We start from the raw sequence: 23,205 nt of genomic DNA, 5'->3' as shown, positions 1-23,205 counted from the left end.
GAAGTAAAACTTTCATGTGAGAACTTGTGACAGATGCCTCTTTAGGGTATCATAGTCAGATCATTGTTGGCACCTTATTATTTCAAACATTGAGGAAACAGAAAGCCCTTCATATTGACACAGTGATGGTGTCTGAGTGATGCAAACTGCACCTTATTTTGAAAATGTTTGCTCTGCTCTGTTACTCATTAAGAGTTTGAATTTGTTTATCAGCTGAAATAATAATAGAAATCAAACCCCAGGTACCATGTGCCAAGGCTGCAACTGGAATGGTCTAATGAGAAGACTTCACATGTGGATGATGAAATATGCATGAGTCATCCCAAGCTTTCTTTTCCAGATTTGAGATCATTAAAGATGTATCGTGGCATATGGAAGGCTTTTTTGTCTTATTTTTCAAGCCTTGTTTATCAACATGTTTTGTTTGTTTAAATATTCATATTGCTTTTATTTAATTCTTTCACATCTTACGTATAAAAGGAAGCAAATGTGCATGCAAACAGAAATCATTATCAGCCTGATGTACAGTTTAATTCTGAGGGAAACTCTCTCCTCATGCTGATTGTGAATGGCCTGATTGAAAAACAGCACTTTGCACATTCGGCAGACTCTTTTATCCCAGATATGTGCTGGTTTGTTTGTGGGCGCTCCGGTGCAAATAAAAAAATAGAGAGAGGAGAAAGAGAGGGTTAGTATGGCTAAATCAATGACATTTATTCACTTAAAATGCTCCAAATATTCATTGCAACCCAAATGAACTTAACAGTCAACATATTTTGGCATACAAGGTTTAGGTTTGAGATTTCTCCCTTATGTCTTATTGATTCTCTTATTATGTAAAATCCACGTTGTCATTGCCATTAAATTTTCATATAATAAGACTAAAGGAGATTGGCTGGTCATTTCTAAACTGGCTCTTCACTTTTAATGCACATAAGATGCTGATCACTTTTTCCACTCAATGAAACGTGCAGCTCTCAGGGGGTGTATAGTCGGCAGTTGTCTGAAACAATGTTCACGATGGTTCTAATAATGGCAATGATAGTAGATCACAGAGAGGCTGAACAGAGAGACTGAACATGGCCTGTCATTTAATCAATGTCTTGCCTTGCCCTCTCCTCTTGTTCCTGCTCTGGCCATTCCAGGGTCCAAGGAAGTCAATGGCTCTTCAGATAAACCCCAACCCTATTATTGTTGGCCAACAGGAGGAGCTGGACCTACAGAAGCTCGAGTCTTCAGGGAATCCAGAGGCAGAAACAACAATGAGCCTCACATCAAGAGGCCAATGAACGCTTTCATGGTGTGGGCAAAAGATGAACGAAGGAAAATTCTGCAGGCCTTTCCAGACATGCACAACTCCAACATCAGCAAGATCCTAGGTAAGATCAACAACACACACACACACACACACAAGTGATACATGTCTGCTCAGCTTATTAGCTTTAGATCTTTAGAATTTTGAGAGCTAAGACATTGTGGGGATATTTCAATTTTTTACTTTTTATTTGGCTTTTACGACCATGAACACTTTCCTTTATTTACTGGGTTTATTTTTGTCATTTATAATTATTGATTGACTTTTCTGTTTTTACCATCATTTTAAGTCTTTATATTATAATAAACATTTTAATTCCCTTCTTTCATATTTTTATTTGTACATTTGTAAACACATTCCCTGTAATGGAATAGAGCAGCTCCTGCGTGAAGGGCCACTATCAGACAGCGTAGCTCTGCATACAGATGGATTTATAACCTATCACTACCATAAGTGTTTGTCATGAAAAATGACAGAGGCTAAATGGGTCTTGTCCCCTTTGCGTTGGAGTCCATACATCAGCGCTGTTAAAAGTGCTGTCATGCTCTACCTCACGAGACTCTTCACAAAGCTGCACTGTTTTGCATACTGTTTGACATCAGCTCCCACAAACATACACAACATACAAGTTAAATTCACAAATTTTCTATTTATAATACAATTTTGAGTTGTGTTTTGGTTTAATACATTGTGGAATATGTTCTGCAGGTTCTCGATGGAAGTCAATGTCAAACCAAGATAAGCAGCCATACTACGAAGAACAGGCTCGTTTGAGCAAGTTGCACCTAGAGAAGTACCCAAACTACAAGTACAAGCCCAGGCCTAAGAGAACCTGCATTATTGACGGGAAGAAATTGCGCATTGGAGAGTACAAGCAGTTGATGCGTTCACGCCGACAAGAAATGAGACAGTTCTTCACTGTGGGGTAAGGCCTGCTGTCACAAATCCCACATTCTAACCACACGCTGCAAAAGGAACATAAGAAATGCACTAAAAACTTTAGGACATGTTTTAAATTTAGGCTGATGCAACACGACATATCTCTAGGTAAAGTTAAGGTAATTTTTTTCGTCAATGACACAATTTACTAAGTAAGAATAAATTCTCTACCCTGACCACATTGAAGCTGTAATAAAACAGTAAACAATTGTTTGATTTAGTTCATATATCTAAAGTGATAATATAATTATATAAATATAAGTATGCCCCAAGAATTACTTATATTAAATATGTTTATTACAGTTTATATTTTAGACTTGGTCCAAAACTTTTCCCCTTTTTGGACCCTAATTAGCTTTTAACTTTTCTAGAGGGGACTTTAAATTATTTTCCATTTTGCCATAATTATTTTTTTTAGACAATAGTCATGCACAAATGGGGCATGAAGTGGAGCCATTATTATAGGATATAAGCAGTAAGTATAGGCTTACAGAAGCCCGGAGGGCAGCAGTCTGCAGTTTAACACTTGAATTTACTGTGTGTGGTTAGCAGGATAGTCCTTCTCCAGGTGTTCCCATGTCAGTCATAAGCAGCACTGACTGGTGTATCAATCACGAGTGCAGGAGCAGCACTGGTTTTATGTCACCAATAAACGGGCTAGTGTTTCTGAACAACTCAAAACGGGACCTGTCGCAGTTTTTTCCTCTTAAATCCTTTTCACAGAGACACTGGCATCAAGCACCATCGTTCAGCAGTCTCATTTCAAATGCTTTTACAACAGAAAAGAAAATCGCTTTAGATGGACTCACACTTTCACTTAAGTTAAACAATTCTTTCTGTCTTTTAGCAATAGCTGTAGACAGTGAGGCCTTTTGCACAAACAGAGTAACTCATATACTCATATTTGTGGTTAAAGACTACATAGCTAATGATTTTTTTTTTGGTCCCTGCAGACAACCACCGCAAATCCCCATCAGCACCAGCGCCAGTATGGTCTACGGTCCCGGGGCTGTTACCATGGCGACCACCACACCCTCACCTCAGATGACATCGGAGTGTTCGAGTGCGTCGGCGAGTCCGGAGCCCTCCATCCCCGTCATCCAGAGCACCTACAACATGAAGCTAGAGCCCAACCCAATGTCAGTGAACAACAGTGAGGTGGTCAACGGTGAAGATGACATGGACATGTATGAGGACTTCGAGGATGATCCCAAATCAGACTATAGTAGTGAAAATGAAACGCAGGAGCCAGTGAACACCAACTGAAGTGGAGAAGAAGACATGATGTGACGGAGGGTAGAACGAACAAGTACACCTGAAAATCCTAGTGTTTTTAACAATGAACACTGATTCATAAAAGGGTTTGAAGCTAGCATGCAGTTGTGGCTTCCCAAACTAAAAGCTATTTGGTCTTAAGTGTGTGAAGCAGTTTGGTTGTGGTAATTTAAGGTTTTTTTTTTATCTCATTGTTTTTTGTTTTGTTTTGTTTTTTGTTTTTTTTGTTTTTTTGCCATGGTGTTTTCATAGACATTTGTATTATTATTGTTAGGTTGATGCCTAAAAACCGTCAGAACTTGAAATTGAACGTAATAATTTTCCTCTTAATAATTAGGTGATAAATGACAGAACTGTTCAAGATGAGAATAATATTGTCACTCAGGTATAGTGTGCCAGCAGCTTGTGAATGTTTTAATCAATAGACAACCAGTACTAAATTATAACACAATTCCTACAAAATAGAAACTATTATTATTATTATTATTATTATTATTATTATTATTATTATTATTATTATTATTATTATTACAAAATCAAACCGCATGATTTTGTGCAGAAGTGCCAAATCTTTCAAGTTGTTCCTAAAATCTGTCAGGTCTTCTGGGGGAGACTTAGTGAGTCTTAGACAATCTCTTGATCTCTTAATGCAGCTTCATTATCCAGTCTTTCTTTAATTTACCCTAACAGAATAAACAAATGAAACTCAGGAAGTCAGCGGGAGACATCTTGGAGCTGTAGTATAAGATGCACATGGAGCTCCACAGAGCCCAATGCAGTGATCATCAATGAAAGGGCCAGCGCTTTCATTTTATCATCCACAAGAGGCAACGGAACATCCCTGACTCTTTTCCAGTGTGCCACACAGTCTGACTCACCAAGTTCTTAATCAGAGTGATTGTAATCAGGCCAGCATGCTAAAGGGCCAAAGGCCTTCAATCTGTGGGATTGGAACAGCAGCGAAAGGCAGCTTTGGGGCATTACATTCTCAAATTGATGTTGTACAATGTAGAGCTACTGTACATTCTGTTAAACACTTAAGCCCCATTTGGATGGCAACTTTAAAGCCTTCGGTCTTAAAGCTTCATTTTTAAATGTTAATTCTTTTCAGACATTGTAAATCTTAAATTGACACTAAGAAGTCTTAAAGCAGAGTGTGGTCATTGGGTTGAAGTAATGACCTGATTACTGCAGCAGTCTTAAGAAGAGGGACAGTTTCTGAAGATGTTCCTAAACAGAAAAGCCTTAAATCAAATGTTTGTTTCTTAAATTACCTTGTCGTGTTGACATGATGTTGTAAATGCTAACTTGCATTAGTGCACTTCGACAAATTCTCATGCGCTCATTATAGTATATTATAGTTCTAATCTAATTAGCTCCTGAATGCACTTATCTCTTACATTGAAAGAGAACAACATGTAATTATGCAGATGCAAGGGGCACAAATCTCTGATTTGGGCTTAAAAAGCTGACAAGTGGTGACCTTCTGAAGGCTGCAGCTTGATAAAAGCTCCCAGAGCTGTCGAGGCCTTGATGTAGCAACTCAGATCCTCTTTATGGGGCAGAAGGTCTAAGTGGCTCCCCTCTTAGCCATGCCCTGCTCTGACCCCTGCCCAGTGCAACCCCAGCACCCAGGGGGCGCCATCTGGCCCGGGCCAAAAGAACACACCGGGGAGGGCAAAGGAACAATAAACGCCGTGTGTGTGTCCCTCATTGTGCTCTCCATCAAAGTGCTGGAAGTAAGGCCTCAACAGGGCTCTCACCCAGCTCCAATCACCAGGCGCTGCTGAGCAGATGGAACAAGTACATCAAGCTGTGGGGGATTATTGAAATGACTGACGACTGGATATCATCTGAAATACACCATTATTAATGTATGACTCCAGCTATTCCCCCTGTGCCCTTGAACCTGTCCAGTGCATAAACTCCACTGTCCTTAGAGCGATCTGGAGGCTTGGTCTCTTGCTGTAGCTGCTTAAAATCCCCACTGCTGGTCACTGCATTTTAAAGCTCTCACTACATAACAGTAGCTACAAATGTACTGCTTGCCATCAATGTTATCAAAAGTCTAATGACACCTGTAATTCCTTCTTTATTTCTTATCATTGCATCTTGTCTGCATTTCATTGTTTGTTGAGGTACAAAACATTTCAGGACACTCAGACAAAGCCCTCCGAGTGGCCGTCCCTGTACAGTGTAATGTGTACGCTGTCTGCTCCTGTTTGCTGGTGGATAGATTGCTTTGTATGTGATGTAAATATGTTCTTGACCATGCCCCACTGATCGAGTGTGGCGGGCAGTTAAATGGACTCTTCACAGAACTGACTGTGCTCATACAGCAGAAAAGACAAAAAAACAATTCAAGAGGAGACAATGTTTCATAATGATGTAAGCACTGGATATACAGTTAAATTGTATTTTTATCAATGCTGATTAATGTGAAGCTGTTTGAGGAAAAAAAAGTCAAAATTCCCCAGCCGGACATTATGCTTTCACAGTTGCCAGATCTGAGTCGGTTTTGTCTACTTATTTTGTTTATTTATACAAGACACATGTGATGAATGAACTCTTTGTTTAAGCTTCAGGGCTGCCTAGGGTAGAGCACAAGAAAGCGAGCAGAAAATGTAACAGCGACGCTCAGTTAACCATGAAACGCCAGACTTCAGTGCATTGTATATTGTATTTGTATCAACATAGTATTTATTAGCCACAGCTGGCTCTAAAACTGTCAGTCGAAATAAAAAAGGACAATCAAAATGAACCCATTGGAGAAATTTGAGCTTACAAGTATCAGTCAATCCAACATCTCATCAATTTATTGTAAATAAGACATAGGGAATATATTTTGTTTATGAGTGTTTAGTGAAGTATAAGTTATGTTTTGGCTAATCTATTTTATTTTCAGTACGTTTTTATTTTTGTAAGTGATTTCATGTTTTTCAAACCTGACAAGTCACTGTACCTCATGTCGATGCTGAAATGTTCTGCAGGTTTGGACCGGAGACAAGCACCTCATATGTTTTGATAATCTTCCACAGAATAGACAGATAGATGTATTAAACAAAAAAAAAATATTTACAACTATGGTACTATTTAAAACGACATGCACTTGACACAGCGTTTATCAATAATATCAAATTATAAAAATCTGATGCTGAATTCTTGTCAGCAAAATATCAATACAATTTGTTGAAATCATCTGGAATAATTGGCATGCATTTGGCTTGCATATTTTCCACAATGTGTTTTCAGAATGATTGTTTTTAGTGATGCTTTTAGATGTTTTTTCAACGTGGGAGTGTGCAAATATTTATTTGTTTTTCATGTGTCAAATGTGCAGGTTGTGCCTCTTTATTAGTCTTAGTTTCTCTTATATTCTTTTTTGTCTGTTGCTGTTTCATGACTATCCAGCCATCCATAACACTTTTCTTTGATTCACTTGTTGGACGTGAAAGTGGTCTTAATGCACCATTGAAGACAACATGGATGCTGTTAAACCTGACTTACTGTATTTGATTTCTGTGTAATGTCTTTGGTGGGAATGTTCTCTGTGTTAATTTATCAGCACAATTCACTGACATGCTGGACTGATGCTAGCTGCTGTTCAGAAGTGTACAATTTGTTGTTCGGGGTGACTTTAAGCGTTGCCTTTGGTACTTTGCTTTTTAGAGTCTTTTAAGCAACACTGTGTGGCTCTGTGGTCACTGGAGCCTAAGTTCGAAATGTCTGGCAGCCTGATACAGTTTTCTGCATAGAAATCTTTTTTTTTTTTTCCTGGCAGGTACCTAGACCCATGGCAAGTATTGTTTGGGTGTTATTAGAGAAAATGAAATACATAGTGTCTGTTGCTGCTTTTAAAGAAGTTTATGTCTGAATATGTAAATAGTTTATCATAATATCTTGTACAGTCCAATGTAAAGTTTTTAATTCAATTTAAAAAATGTTGCCATCATTTGTGTTCACATTCTTCATACAGCTCAAAAGATCAATCATTTGCTAGGGGTATTATTGCTAAAAATGAAAAGAAAAAAGACAATGTTAAAAAACTTTTTATGTTTTTGTTTTATTTTTGCTTGGCTTCGAAGTGTAAACAAGCAAGTCTTTGGTTTCCTTGTGCAGTATTGACGTAAGGTGAATAATTTTACAGTGATGTGTGGAGAGGACTCTCCCGGCCTCAGATAGAAGTCTATATAAACCAATGAGACACAGACACAGACTGGTGTGTCATCTGTATGTGATGAAACGAGCCCAGAGGACAGTTCAGGCAGAACATCATGTAACAGCATTTGTCACGTCTCGCCCCATTGTAACTGTGCAGTGGTATAGGCTCAACAACTGCCTGTTCAACTCATTTACCTCAGCAACCTCCTCCTTTTCTGTAAGAGACACACTCATGTGCTGCAGAAATATTCTCACGTCACTCCATCTTTTGTACTGCTGTTGACACAAATTAAAGAAACATTTTGTTTTAAAAGCATTTGTGGCTTTATGTCTTATTGCTTACATTTGCATCACATGTGATTATCTTGAATGAGGAATGTTATGTACACTTTTAATTTATTAAATATATTCCCTTCGCCTTATTTTATCATTTTCTTCAACCACTTTTAGTAATTACCAGACATAATACACAATTTAAAATGATAGATTTTGCTTAATAAATTATGACATTAAAAATAGAGTGATTCCAAAACCCACAAAAAGTTTTACAGAATCCCATCTGAATTAAATCCAGATGTGATAAAGTGTATTAGGGAGTACTATTATAACATTCCTGATTTTGAAATTGTTGTAGCATTTCCTAATATTTACTAAACAAAAAATCAAAATAATAGATGCATATTTACTTTACACTGATGTGAACATTTTAGCAATAATTCACAGCATTTTCCACAAACACTTCAATTATTAATCAATCTTAAAAATAACATTGGTCTAGTGAGTATTTATATTTCATAGTACATAGGGGCTATGTTCTTCTCTGTGTATGAAGGCTCCATTGGATCCTGTGCTGCTGCGTTCCTGCCAGAGGTCATCCTCTGGCCCAGACCACGTCCATCACTCCTCTTTGGACGCCTGCCATACACTCCTCATTATCATCATAATTATAATGAGAGCTTCTGCCCGCATTCCTTTTAAATAATGTCTCAGTGGATGCACAGGTACAACATACTAAATTAATTGTTATCATGAGTTAGCATGCTAATTCATATTCATCTGGCCTACACTGTAAAACTAGACAAGGGTGATTGTAATTTTACAAGCAACATTTCTTATTCCTATAACTTGTAATGAACTTTAATCCATCCAATCATATCCAAATGTGCAACGTACTCATCATCCTAATTTGACTTAACTTAATTTTACAGTGTACAGCATCATTTTCAAATTGGCCCACACATTTGTGTTTATGTTCTCTCACATGTCATAATTCAAATAAAGTAAAATCAAGGATTCCAAGACTATACAGTATTTTGACAATAAAACATAGCAGTAAATTCATTTTAATACAATAACCATGTCAAAATATTCTGTGTGAGTTTTCTTGATTAGAGAGAATTTGTGAAGAAGTGTATAAAGTATAAAAAAGAAAGAATAAAGTAAAATTGTTTATTTTATAATTAAAAAAATTTGTGAAACAAAACAAAAATAAACAATAAATAAATAAATAAAACCCTCCCACGCACCAACCCTCTAGGCAATCAAACTTCTACAGTTCCTCAAGTCTAATCTCCCCAAAATGTTCTAGAAAGGTGTCCATATTTGTTCAAAGTCACGTTGTTTCACCCTTATAGAGTGAAGAATTTTTTTCCAAAGTGCAGTAAAATCACTTTTGAATTTTAGAGTGTAATGCTTATTCCAAAAAAGCAAACACTTTTTTACTATTTTAATTCCACAGTTTCATCAATCATGGCATCTTTTACTATTGTGCAGCTTGGTGCCATCTCAGGAGCGTATAAAAGCTCTGGTTTAACAGCGGAGTCCATAATAGATGTCTACAATCCTTCCACCAGCAGCTGGAGATGGAAAACTAGACACACACTTCGCCACAATAAATCTCAGAGTCATTTTCCAAGCGAGCGTGACAACTAATGGCAGGGTGAACAGTTCTGTGCTTTGTGTGTTTGCAGGGGCATCATTGTACGAATATATGTGCGCCCATCTGAATCTGCTGACCTGGGCCATTTTCATTTTCAACACTTTTCCCATCTCTTTGTCTGCAAGGGGGTATTATGGAGGCATGGATGAGCTATGGGAAGTAATCCTGCTGCTGTTCCTAAGTGGCCTGTGTGAATGAAATGCCAGAGCTCTACAAAGATGTGTATGTTCCAAACAGCAAATAATAATTAATATGACGGCTGCTCGGTGGGAGCAGCCCTCGCGCAGCACTGATGACTAAATATCGCCAGGACACTGAGGTGGAACAATATTTTAGTCTTGTGTGCAGAGCAGCCACAGGCTCGGTGAATGTGTTTCCACTAGAACAGCTGCGATTTATCTGATTTTCTCATTAGGATTGACTCATGACTTTATTGTAGCGGCTTTGGCAAACGCTGCTCAGGTACAGCCCGCTCACATTTCCCCCTGTGTTACTGCATGTACTACATGTTACACCTGCACCATGGGATATGCACTTTATACACTCTGAAAGAACAGTTCAGTATGCCTGGAAATAAGTTATGAAATGTATAATCCAACCAATTTGTTAAGTTTAGAATTTAAAAAGTCTGAGCAAATGTAAAAATATGAACTGGAAATATGTTAAATTAATTTTATATTTTTCACTTTTCCTGCATTTATTTTAACAGTAAATTCTTTTTTCACATTCGTTTCATTTTACTGGGTAGTGCATGATTCCTTTGAATAAATAAGACAATGACAGAATTGTATGTTGTGTACAGAAAAAGTTTCTGTGTCTTTACAGCCAGCCAGCACACACATCCTCTCCGATGCTTTAATCCTTAGAGGTGAAGGACTTAGGAAATCTTGCTAATTTCACAGATGGTTTAAAATAGATTAGTGTGGAGGAGCAGCTCCTGAGAAGGCCTGACCCACCAGGCTCCCTGTGCAGCTGCCAAAAGCCTGCGCCTCATGCACACAAGTGCCTTCCAAAAGTCCTGCAAGGTTAAACTCAAACTTAAGGATCCTCTGCAGATCCACGCCTCAGCTGCAACTGCATCAATATGCCTCAATTACACGTCTCTCCTCTGTATGAGCTGTCTGTAAAATATAGTTCACTTTGAGCTTTCATTTAACTCATAGAAGTGTGTAGACTGAGGACCATTATGAGGATCATTGCAACTGAAGACAGCTCAAGCACTGTTTAGGCCAACTGCTGTTGTCTACAATTCACTGCAGAATATCAATCAAATTCAAGAGCATATTTTGATTAAAAAGTAAATCACTTTTTTGATTCTATAAAGATATTTCTGAAAACCAGTTTCATGAAATAAAAAGGCCAGTCCCTTTTACTATAACATAACCTTATGTGTTATTATACTGTATGCTGCTGTAGTTTTCCAAAAAGTTCCTGGGAACCACTTTCCTTCCATCTCTTCTTCTCTCCAGACAATGAGCGATTCTCTTTGAAATCACTGTGTGTCCAGTTGGCCGCACTGACCGCTCTTGTTGCTGTGAATTCGACATTTAGTACAATGCCTCCAGCAGCATTCTTTGTGTTTGGGGCATAAAGGAGAGGAGCAGACTGTGCATGCTATTCTGACCGGGCCAAAGCTGCTGCCCGCGCTGGCTGTGTCCGGGATCCCTGACACTGCTCTGGCCTGGCTCTAAAGGCCCAGCTGGGAGTTTGAATGTGCAAAGACAATGGTGCTGGGTGAAAAACTCGACATGTTTTTGTTTCACTTGTCATTCTTCAGGCCATAGCAGTGAGGAGAGCCTAGGAACCATCTGAATGCTATTTGTGCTTTTTTGACCCATATTTGGGACAGCCCAGACACTGTGAGAAGGGTCAGACAATGCAAAGCAGCTTGGACCAGAATCCTGCACTTTAGGCTTCATGTGAATTGTCTCCAGAGAATAACCTGGGGATGTGGTGGTCCATTTGTAACATAAACGTTATCATGTAATATACTATCAGACATATCTGTCACAATAATGGCAATATGCAGTCCCACATCAACAAATAACATAACTATGGATCTGTTATTTTATAGTTTTGTCTGTTTCCTTGCCTTTCTCTGTGGAATTTTTCCTAAGGAGTACCCTTCTTGTTTTACATCCCACTATACAAGGCAGCTTTTATTTTTTGCCAGCTTGGTTGGCCTGAAGCTGGTTAGCCACCCCTTTGACCTTTAACCCCCATCCACCTCTGTTCTTTGGGCCAGGTTTGAGACAAAACCACTGGCCACTGAAAGATAAAAAACTCCACTGGAACTGCCTTATTGGAGATATCTGCTACTTCCAGCCATAAAAGCGACTCCTGGTAGAGCTGTAGCCTACTGTAAACAGAGACTGAATCCTGCCCTGACCAGTAACTGTTTTTGTGTCTTTGAACAAGACACTTGAATAAAGAATGGGTTGTGACTGGAGAAACTGTTGGTGTTCTGCCCTTTGCTTTTAATATTATGGTTATAAGATTTTTTATTTTTTTTAACCCACATAATCTTTTGACCCCTCATGCCTGTTTCAGTTTTATATTAGAGTGGATTAATTTATACATTTGTAATTTCTCTTCATTCAAAAACATTATTATTAATGTGCTTCTATGAAATCTTCCACTAGCACCTCTTTAATCCCCAGTATGAGAATGGCCTTTTTAACATTTAAAAACATGTCAGGCATATTTTATTAATGCGGGTTGTGATAACAGTCAAAACACATTAGTATCTGTGTAAAGCAATCAGTCCTGTGAAGCAGTTGTTAGGAACACTGGGCTGCTAAATGAACTTTGCAGATTCACGCGGGACAATATTTCAGAAAATGTAATTTTGTATACTGTTTCACATGGCTGCCTCTCTGCGCTGCATTTGTCTCCCAAAGCGTTTGACTGAATTTCTGTGGGGAAGAATAAATGCTTAACGTTTTTTAAAAGCACCCCGGCTCCCTGCACATTTTGAAGAATTAACCAAAATAAAGGTCCCTTTCTTGGAGATGTGTTCTAGTGGCGGAGCTATCACTCAGCTCCCTCATGCATATGTGAATCACACACCTTTATGAATATGGAAATGTTTCAGAATGCCTCATTAATTAGTAATTCATGCATTTTTCACAAGCCACATACTAGTGCAGTCTTATGAATTCTCAGCACAAGTGGAAGAAAGGATTCCTCATCCCATTTTCACTTGGTTTGAGCTACATCTGTAATTTGTGTAATTCAATGAATATGATTTGCTATTGCTGCAGCTGTCTCCTAATATGATCTATGGATGTGAAATGTGCTATTGCACTTACAATGTTAACAGGCATATTTCATCACTTAGATGTTTGCTCATATTATTATATTTGGGTTGAAATACCCTAAATCTGTCCAAATGAGTTTTCTCAGTGTGGGTGTTTGATGAAATAATCCTATAGTTTTGCTGCTGTAACATATTTTACTCACAGAGTCAGAGAAGAAAAATCTGTGTCGGTCTCCATTACTTTCAATGAAACACTTCAATTAGTCAGGAGTTTTTGTATTTTTCTGCTTCTTTCAGTGATTCTATTACAACAGTATGGCCCTCAGGCAGGAAGGTAGGTTGTCAGTAAGTGACTTCTTATCTTTGGAGCCAGGCTAAATTACCTTAGAAATCCTTTGATTAAAATGTTAAAATACAATAAAAACATAAATTATATATGAAAACATCTATGATGACGATAACATTCACATTCCACAGTGAGCAATAACAAAATGTATGTTGTATTTTGTCCTAGTCTAGTCCAGGTTTAGATCCTGACTGAATCCCAGTTAAGTCAGTTTGTGCAAGTGTGAAAGCAGCCTTAATTAATTCATTTCAGAAGCCTTCATTTTCTTAAATAGCATCACGTCATTACAGTCATATTGATTCTAAATGTGAGTATTGTGGAACAGCCAAACCTGTGCACACTGTTAGCTCATCTGTGGTCTTGATATTTGACATAAATATCAGCACTGCTCTGGGACATCCTGAACATGTGGCTTTCAAATGAGGCTCTTGTTAAAGCACTCTGTTCTGAGCTAGATTCAAACACAATCCACTACATCCCCTGTTCTGACCAGCAGCCGACCATGAATTTAACATGAACCGTACAGTCCTACAGCCTTACACACAAGCATGCGTTCAACTGGGAATAGAGTCTACTACCTTGTGAAGGCATCCACTTTGTCTGGAGCCCCCCGCTGGTGCATATGTATGTTAATGTAGGAGAGCCCTTCATTGGAAACACTGTGAGCTGTGAGGAACAGGCGCCCTGGGACTCACTGCAGTAAATAGTGTATGTGATGGCAGGGGTTAACAGAAACAAACACATGTGTCATCATAATAACATATAGCACTTTGGCAATCACAAACGCAACATTAAATCATTCACCAGGATTGTTTGAATAAAACTGTGTTCGCTCTAAATAATGATGCTGCCTCCAGAGTTGGGGGAGGGACCACATCAGCTGACGTAGACAAACTGTGAATGAAATCAAGAGTGGTGCTATTTTCAACTCTCTGTGGCTGTGGCTGACAGTAGCACAAAAAGATAACATATATATATATATATATATATATATATATATATATATATATATATATATATATATATATATATATATATATATATATATATATATATATATATATATATATATATATATATATGTGTATGTGTATATGTGTGTGTGTGTGTGTGTGTGTGATTTGAGTGCACCTGCAGAAGGAGATGCTCAAAATAAAAATAAATAACAACTAACTAATACTAATAACATTTTAAATTAAAAAGAAAATCTTGAAATAAATAAATTAAATAAATTGCATCTTGCTGAAATTGGCTCCCCAACTTATTGCCAATTCTTCAATAGAAGATCCGATATAGATTAACATTATGCAGCAAATTTGACCAAGATACAAATTGCATTACACTACACAGAATAATAACAGTGTATAGTGGTTAGCAATATTAAAAATTCAGTACCTGGCTCCAGTGGGACTATTGGGAATGGAATGATTCTTGGGAGTAATTTTTAGATTTAAATTGATTGAATTTGGAAACTTAGATAAGACTTTTGATTAGAGTCTTTAACAGAGACAAGACTCTGCTCAGAGCTCCTGTATGTCATTGGATGTAGAGGCTTAAATGTTGAGACCACCACACTCAACAGTTGAGTGTATGAAGCATGTTCTCCTCTCTTCAGTCTGAGATTGACACAGGACCAAAGTGATCTTAATTATCTACTCTTTGAATTGCTCCATCCAGCTGCAGAGCTGTGCTGGAGTGCAACAGTTCAAGATGTTGGATTGTTGAATAATTTTTCTGAGATCTGCTTTTGAATCACACACTGACCCCCTGGGCACAATTAATTTGTGTTTGAAAATATAATAATAATTAAAAAAAAGAAATATACAAATGTTATTTTAGGTGAAGATAATTCTATATCATTATTACACATGCTGACACTTCAAACATGTTGTTCTTGCTCAGCGAGCATCAGCTATAGAGAGTATGTATTGTACTGTTTCTCTGAATGCACATGAAAAAAGGTCTCAGATAACTGAGGTATAAGCCAGAGCTGGTTCATCCCAAGCTTAATAATACACATAATAGATAATCATGTCCTCATTTATAGCTCCTTCACTGACCCTTGTATAAACGCTCTGCTCCTGGTCAAATGTGTGCACAATAAGATCATGTTAGTTTAATCCTCAGAACAGGAGCTCTGATCTTTATTATCCTAATCTAATTATGGCCCAGCTCATGAGCATGATTGGACTGGGAGAGAGAGGTGTGAATAATGCCACAGTGCAGACTAGGGCAATGCCGCTGGCACAGGCAGCAGAAATGGTCTTATATCAATTATGGAAACATGATTAGCGAGCTTTTGTCTGTGGGTCCCACAGTGCACCCGCTCCTGCAGATGCCTCAATTATCTTCACCCAGAGGTGGCATCGCTTTTGATTCAGCTCGACCTCCTAAATGTCTACTGTAATTCTAATGTCTCATTAATGTTGCACTGTCTCAGACACAAAACATTAAAGCTCACAGAGATCACAGGAGCGTCCACAACGCTTAACCCGAATATGAAATACACCGCAGCCTCTCACACGTCATTCTGCAGCTAATTAGTCTCTGTACAAAGGACTAGAGCTAGGGCACAACTCCGATCATTATTTCTCACCAAATAATACAATCAAACAGTGGAGAGCTTTGCAATTACTCCACTGGTTTAAAAGGAGATATATTCACTTTGTACTAAAGAGTTCAGGCATTGTTAAATAAGGAAACAGCCCAGAACACAGTGACTTGTTTTAGATCCAATTTAATAATCAAACATGATGAGGAAAACCTCACAACATATAAATAAGTAGCTTCTCTTGTTTCTCTGTCTAACATTAGAGAGAGAGAGCTGAGATCATCCTATGAAAACCTGAGTGATCCCTTTACTGGTTTTACAGTTATACAGTTTATTTCATCTGAACATTTAACAATATCTTTGTTGTGGTTTTGTTCTGTAAAGTCTTAAAGCTCTAACATTTATACAGAAACTTTCTGGAAGCAAGCCCCAAATAAATTATTGCAACTCATTTATGATGTTAATTCAGGGAATCAGTTGAGTCGCTGCCCTGGTATTTGATCTGTCATATATTTGGCACCTTGTACAGACACATGTTTGCTGCTGCAGTGGAACCTTCACCGTCTGGTTCACATTAAGCACTGAGTTTTAAAAGCATTTTAACCAGTCTACTAAATTGTAATGTAATTTTTCCAGAGTTGTCCAGTTAAGGATGTAATGGTGTGTGGTTGGGGATAAAACACTGACTGCACTAAACAGTTGTCATTGATTTTCTTGTGATTTGCTTTAAGGTCCTCTCTGACTCGACTGTAACTACACGAGACGTGGAGACTGCAGAAGGTAAAGGAGTCTTTTGCTGGCACCATACAGGCCACACTTCTAAGCACCATAAAACAAAACTAATTCTACGTTTTTTTTTTCTCTTTCTGCTGACAGTGAGCTCATAGCTGTGACCAGTGAAATGAAATAAACTCTTTAACAAATAATTTGATTTGATTTGTGCTGCAGTGGAAAGTGTGTGGTGTAATGGATGTGTCCCAACCACACAGGCGCACATACGGCCCCACCGGCTTGATGACTACCAGGGCTGAGGATTAGAGCTGTACGAGCCCTGTACTTAAACAAGGGACGCACAAACCAAAGAGCTTGTGTTCCACTCAACCGCAGGATTTATTCTGACAAAGTCGCCCAAGAAAAGACATAAAATGACGTGAGCACCGGGCGGAAAAGAGCAGCTGGAAGATGGCAGAGGGAATCAAGTTTAAAGATGAATGTTTCCTGAAATAACCAAAACCTACTGTCATATTTGCCAGGCAACACCAGCAATTACAAGCAGCTTGTAAACACAGGTCCTCAATGTGCAGCTAGTTAGGCTGTGGTGGGGCAAAGGCACTGGTGAGGATAAAGAAAACACAAAAGACCTGTGAAAAGTGCAAGAGAAAAATAAATAACAGTCCATGCTATTCACCAGTCTCACTTTTTGCAGGCACACATTTCTCTCTGAATATATATTTATTATGTCTTCAAAGAGAAAGGGGATGGGGTTTCATTTCTGTGAGGTAGAAAGTAGTTGTTCAAATATGAACAAAAATAAATAAATGTCACAATTTATACATACAACAAAAGAAAAGATTAAAAAGAAAGTTTACTTTAGGGACAAATGCAAACATACCTCATGAGAGACCCCTAAACATAAAAAAGACATGAATTACCATTTAGTGAAATAAACCAAGACAAACAATTGCAAAGGGCCTTTGGAGAGTGGTTAAAGAAGCCAGAGGTGACCTGGTTCTAAAGATGATATCAGTAAACCACTGGACCCTGAACAAGCCATCTGTGTGCTGTACTTTAAACTCTTTAAACTCTTTCCTGTTGAGAATATGATATTGTGGTATAATAAAATATATATTATTGGGAATACATAAATAACAAAGATAAAGTGTATATTTATAACTGTATTGTTGCTAGACTTTGTGATAATGGGATAAAAAATACATTTATTTTTTATTTTTTAATTTGAGACAGGGACAGCGCACAATTTTTTGCATTAACCTTAACAGGAAAGATGCATTGTACATCAGGTTGTAGCATCAGTGCTAATTTCCTTCTAGCAGATTCATTGATTGATTGTATTTAACTGACCTTGTCTGTCAACTGTTCTGGAGACCTATGTAGCATGTGTAGCAGTGTGTGAATCCCGGAGTAGAGCTCCTTTACTCACAATCTTATCCAAATGAGCAAAAAGGGTGGATGATTACACAGTTTATAATACACACTTAAAAGTTCAAGAAGAGTTTTTCCCGGTTTACAGTTTGGTTATTTTTATAATGTAAGCACACTACCAGTATACAGTAACCTGTCCCAGCCCAGGGTCTGTGGCAGGTGATGAGATGAAGTTGGTTCAGGATTGGGATGTTCTGTTTGGACGTTCCACTTCTCTTTACATTAGAGTGTACCATATCAGAGACAGGGGAGCCAGAAGGAGACCAGATTTCAGCAGTGCTGCTCAGGCCTGGAGCGACGGATCATTTACCTCAGGAAATCAAAGTCCGCGGCGGCACATCTGATCTGGAGTGGGCCCAGCGGTACAGAAAGGAAAGTGTGAAACCTGGAGAAAGAGAGCACTCAGTGAGGAAATCCATTACCAGTGAGAAGCCAACAAGCATGAAAGGAGCTGTCTTGTTAAATTGGCTGCCTGATAAAGCAGGTCTTTGGCCGGGGAGCCACTCACAGTCACCACCAGTGACACCAGGCAGAAGAAGAGACAGTCTCACTACTGCAGGCAAATGTGGAGTCACTGCTCCTGCATAAAGTCCAATGGGACGATGACAGGCTTAACACTGTGTATGTGAGGGTCAAGTGGCATTGATCCTGGACACCCAGGTATTACAGCAATGATGTTATAAAGATGTGCGATTTGTACAGTATGCTATTTTAAATACATGAATGCATATAAACATGCTTATGTGGACTTGTTCACTACAGATTATGAGAGCACATGAACAAAAAAATCCCACTAGCCTGTTGAATAAGACATGAACATATCTCTTAAGCATAATATCTACAAATAATCAGTACATGGACAAATGGTGCAGACTGGTGTGTATGTACAGTAAGTTTGCATTGACCTTGACTCGTCTCCTGTGTATGTTTTGGAGTTTGAGAGATTGCTTTTGGCAGCGTCTCAGGTGGACGGAGCTGAGTGGCATCAGGTACGTTCAACCTGCCGTCTCTGACCACTGACCCTTTAATCGTCTTGGCTCTCTTAAGCTGCTGGTGAACCCCCACTAGATTTGTTTTTAATGCGCTGTGATTTTTTTTTTCCTCGCTCCAACCCCCTTTTCATCTCCATCCTGCTGCGGCTCAAACCCCACTGAAGTCAAGACTAAAATCCTCAAGATCGCAAGAGAAAGACTAGTCAGGTTTAGCAATGTGTAAAGTATCCTTTATATTATGCATTTTTGTAAAAGAAAACATTTTTTAAAATTCAGTCATAATTTACCTTGAACTGTACTACAAGGTCTATGACACTCACCATCAACTCCTATCTCTATGTAAACCTTGGCATATATTGTACATGTGACTCTCAAAAACATTTTACTATAAATTACAATAACATCTGCCATTTTGATTATTTTAAGACATTACTGTTTAAACTCACCTCTTTTTGCATTTGTCTGCTTCTGTTAATAGTATATTCAATGCATATAAGCTGCAATGCTGTGGGTACATGGAGCCAGACTATTGGGTGTTCCCAGTATTATTACATGAGACTTTCCATCATAACATTATTTCATTTTATTGGGTCAACAATGAAATTTTCTTTCGATCAACTTACACTAAAACTGGCACGTATATGGTGTCATGGTGTTCTTGTAAAAGTCTGCATAGAAAGAATTGTGTCATAGCTTGGAGTGAGCTGATTTATACTTTAGGATTTACTTCATTCATTTAATTAGACTTGTGAAAAAAAGCATACAGGGCTGAACCACACCTGCATTTTAGAAGCGGAGGAGAAGTGGGTGAACAAAAGGAGCTATTGTTGACGTCTGTGGGTCAGAAGCGCGCCACTGCGGCCTCTACAACATTCCATGGTGTCACATAATACTGTCAGTTTCCTGTTGAAAGTGCCAGCCCAGACTTTGGGAGCAGATTCAGAAGGCTTTGTCTACCTTCATGTTACATTCAAACTCATACATGTGAACTGGCCATATCCACACATCCATGTTGTTTAAAGTTTGAAATGGAGCTGGAGAACAATTCAGATTGGTTTATGTTGCATCTGTAACTGCTAAACATGTCCACTTGAAACAAAAAAAATGCATATGGTTAAGAGACTAATTATTATTGGAAATGACTTTATTCAATGTGCCTTTATTGCAATATTTTGTAATTATCTTCTATGTTTGCTATAATATGGCATATTTACACTCACTGAAAAAGTGGTCTGAGAGGGGCTGCTCAAATTGCAAACACATATTTGACAACAATAACATGTTTTTTTCTTTTTTTTACAATTCTCTGTCCAGCATGTTTAAATGTTACACAAAGCTTGATTGTGGCTGATTTTAGACGTACATGTTTTAGTCAGGCTGAGGAAACATGACTTTGTTCTAATCTCTGGTGAAGCTCCTCCCCCTGGAAAATTCTAATGTAGCAGGACACAGGACAGTTAAAGGAGCAGAGGACACACTCAGGACACAGTTACAGGAGCAGAGGACATACTCAGGACACAGGACAGTTACAGGAGCAGAGGACATACTCAGGACACAGGACAGTTACAGGAGCAGAGGACATACACTCAAGACACAGTTACAGGAGCAGAGGACACACTCAGGACACAGTTACAGGAGCAGAGGACACACTCAGGACACAGTTACAGGAGCAGAGGACACACTCAGGACACAGTTACAGGAGCAGAGGACACACTCAGGACACAGTTACAGGAGCAGAGGACACACAGTGTGGAGCTGATCTGGAGGTAAGACTTTTCAAAAATTTGATATGCTTCTCTGGCCTCGATTGTAGTCATAGTTAAAACATGTTTGTGGTGTTTTATTTGAAATTAGGGTTAATGTAAGGACTGTTTCCATGTAAGAAATTTAGCATCACTGTCCATCTACAAGAGAGTGACAGTTGTAGTAAGATTTGAATGTGTTCCTTCCAGAGTCATCTACAAACAAACAGTGATATCCAGAGCTCTGCTGTAGCTGTGGGTAAGTTCATGAATGTTATAGTTGATGTTAGTTAGTTGTGTTTTACACCATTCTGAAAGTGAGGTTAACAGTAAATAAACAGACTAAAACAAAATAAAATCTCTGTATCTAAGGAATCATCATCTAAGGAAAATGTTTAAGAACCAACAAAACACAGACTACAGATGAACAAAGTAAGTAAACCAACTAAAATAGTTTTAACAGAATTATATTTTTTCAAAATATACTTCCTAGTGAACATTTCTCATGTTCTACAGGATGATGTGGCAGTAGGAGGACTTTGTACCAGATGTCCTACCTGTTATTGCGTTTTGAGGAAGAAAAGCACATAGAGAGTATTGTTTATGCATGTACTAATGTTCACTGTGATTCTGTTCTGCTCCATTATAGTATTAGAGAATAATATGTTCTTTATTTACAGTATATTTAAACATGTGCAACACAGAGTAGATCATCATAATGTAATCATGTGTTATTCCTGTGTCCACAGGTAGAGACCAGAGCATTTTCACTCAGCTACTTAGTTCTCAGCTCCAAACAGTGTGTCTCTGTACGTGCTCTCTCTGTGTTTGATTCTGTTTAAGACAATAAAGAACTATGGAAAACTAAACCACTGTTTTTGTATTCTTTTACTTTAAACCCCTTTAAGAACATTTGATGTTGCATGTTAAAATAACTGTGTAGACAGAATTAAATTATACAAAAAAATTAAAACATGAAAAAGTCTAATTTTCAAATTAACATAAGATAAATATGCATATTCAGGAAGATTTGATCAAATTTCATCAACATGAAAAAGTGACGTTTATGTTCTGAGAAAAATACATGTAGAGGGTATCAAAATAAGTTTCAAAGCCTAAACATAATTTGAATGCATACTTAATAATTACATTAATTACATAACATTAATAATTCAAGTGTAACCATACATAAAGATTTTTTTTTTTTTTTTCAATCCCTACTGACATGTTTGTTGTCAGTTGAAGGGACCAATATGGGAAGTTTGTGGAGCCAGTCCCCAACAAATTATGATAAAAAATGTCAACATTTGTGGCTCATGTTCCTTTCATGAACAGTAAATTTCCCATAGACTTACATAGGCCCTCCATCTGAAATTATGGTTGTTTTTTTTTATTATTATTATTATTATTTTTAATGACAAACCTGTTCCAACACATTTTATTCATACATTCATTCAAAAATAATTGTAGCATTCTCTTTGTTTGATATTGAATAGAAATATGTAAACCAAGGAAAGCACAATGCACTTTACTGTTTGTGTCATCTCAAAACCTGCTTAAAAACACTGAGCATGCAACACCCAAAATGAAATACATGGCATGGTAGCATATCAGTCTTATCAGCCTTGGTTTGGTCTTAAAACCATATGCAAAAACAACTTGCTTAGGTAAAAGTCTCCATAAAGGTTAGACAAGGCCCTGCATATTGTTTTCTGTTACTCCTGTGTATTCTCATATTTATACAGCAGAATTTCCATCCATTTGCTCTAAGTGTGATTCATGAGCGTTGGTATTCATACACTACTGGGTATTTTCCTCAGCTGTAAATTTTCAAAAATGTGTGTTTATGTGTCAGAACCCTTGGAAATAAAGTGTTATGCATCTCCAGTGTATGAAAGAAGGCTGGTACTTAATATTTTTATAGGTTTCTCTATAATATGCTTAACACCATCATGTAAAAACATAGCCAAAGAAATAACTCACTTTGAATGCAAAAAAGAGAGTTTTCCCTCATGATCTAATCTGTAAAGCTAGTCATTGTATGTATGGTAGGTTATATGTTTTACTGTTGAAGCAGTGACGCTATCTGTCATCACCGTTGGTTTATGTTGGCTTAAAAAATATGCTAACTTACTAAAATAGGTTTAATGCACAGAATCTTTTGAATTAATGAAGAACTAATAGAAACAAATTACATTAACTAATAAATTACCGTAATGTTAAATTATTTAATGGACATATTTATCGTTATACAGATGTGCACTTCGGATTTCCCCGTTTTACTACTGGTCTTGAATGCATCATTGCAGGCGCTTTCCTAAACAGAAACAGCAGCACACCTTTTTCTTTGCATTTGACCATCTTAAAAGTGAGTCTGTCATTTAATTAATGGATAAATCAGAAAACGTTTTAACTTTTATCTGCATATGTTGTACGAGTTACACTTTGCTATCATCAGGATTATTTCATGCTAGAACTAAACTTAGTAAGTGTAGTTCTACCTTGATGCTAGCTAAGTCTGAT

General features: G+C 37.8%; 1 protein-coding gene across 3 annotated transcripts in view; it reads left to right on the top strand.

The window, feature by feature from the left end:
- The window catches only part of sox6 (SRY-box transcription factor 6), a 93,133-nt gene extending 89,613 nt beyond the window's left edge, over positions 1 to 3,520 (top strand). For all 3 annotated transcript variants that reach the window (XM_055154562.1, XM_055154560.1, XM_055154561.1), the window contains 3 exons: positions 1,206 to 1,379; positions 2,024 to 2,240; positions 3,208 to 3,520. In XM_055154562.1, coding sequence (XP_055010537.1) covers positions 1,206 to 1,379; positions 2,024 to 2,240; positions 3,208 to 3,520 — 704 coding nt within the window. The remainder of the gene's footprint in view (positions 1 to 1,205; positions 1,380 to 2,023; positions 2,241 to 3,207) is intronic.
- The last annotated feature ends 19,685 nt before the right edge of the window (positions 3,521 to 23,205 follow it).

This window comes from Boleophthalmus pectinirostris, unplaced genomic scaffold (genome assembly GCF_026225935.1).
Source record: "Boleophthalmus pectinirostris isolate CB_2022bp ecotype Guang Dong unplaced genomic scaffold, ASM2622593v1 HiC_scaffold_19, whole genome shotgun sequence".
In the NCBI taxonomy this organism is placed as follows: domain Eukaryota; kingdom Metazoa; phylum Chordata; class Actinopteri; order Gobiiformes; family Gobiidae; genus Boleophthalmus; species Boleophthalmus pectinirostris.
The sequence above is the reverse complement of the archived record's forward strand: the minus strand, read 5'-3'. Positions and strand labels throughout refer to the sequence as shown.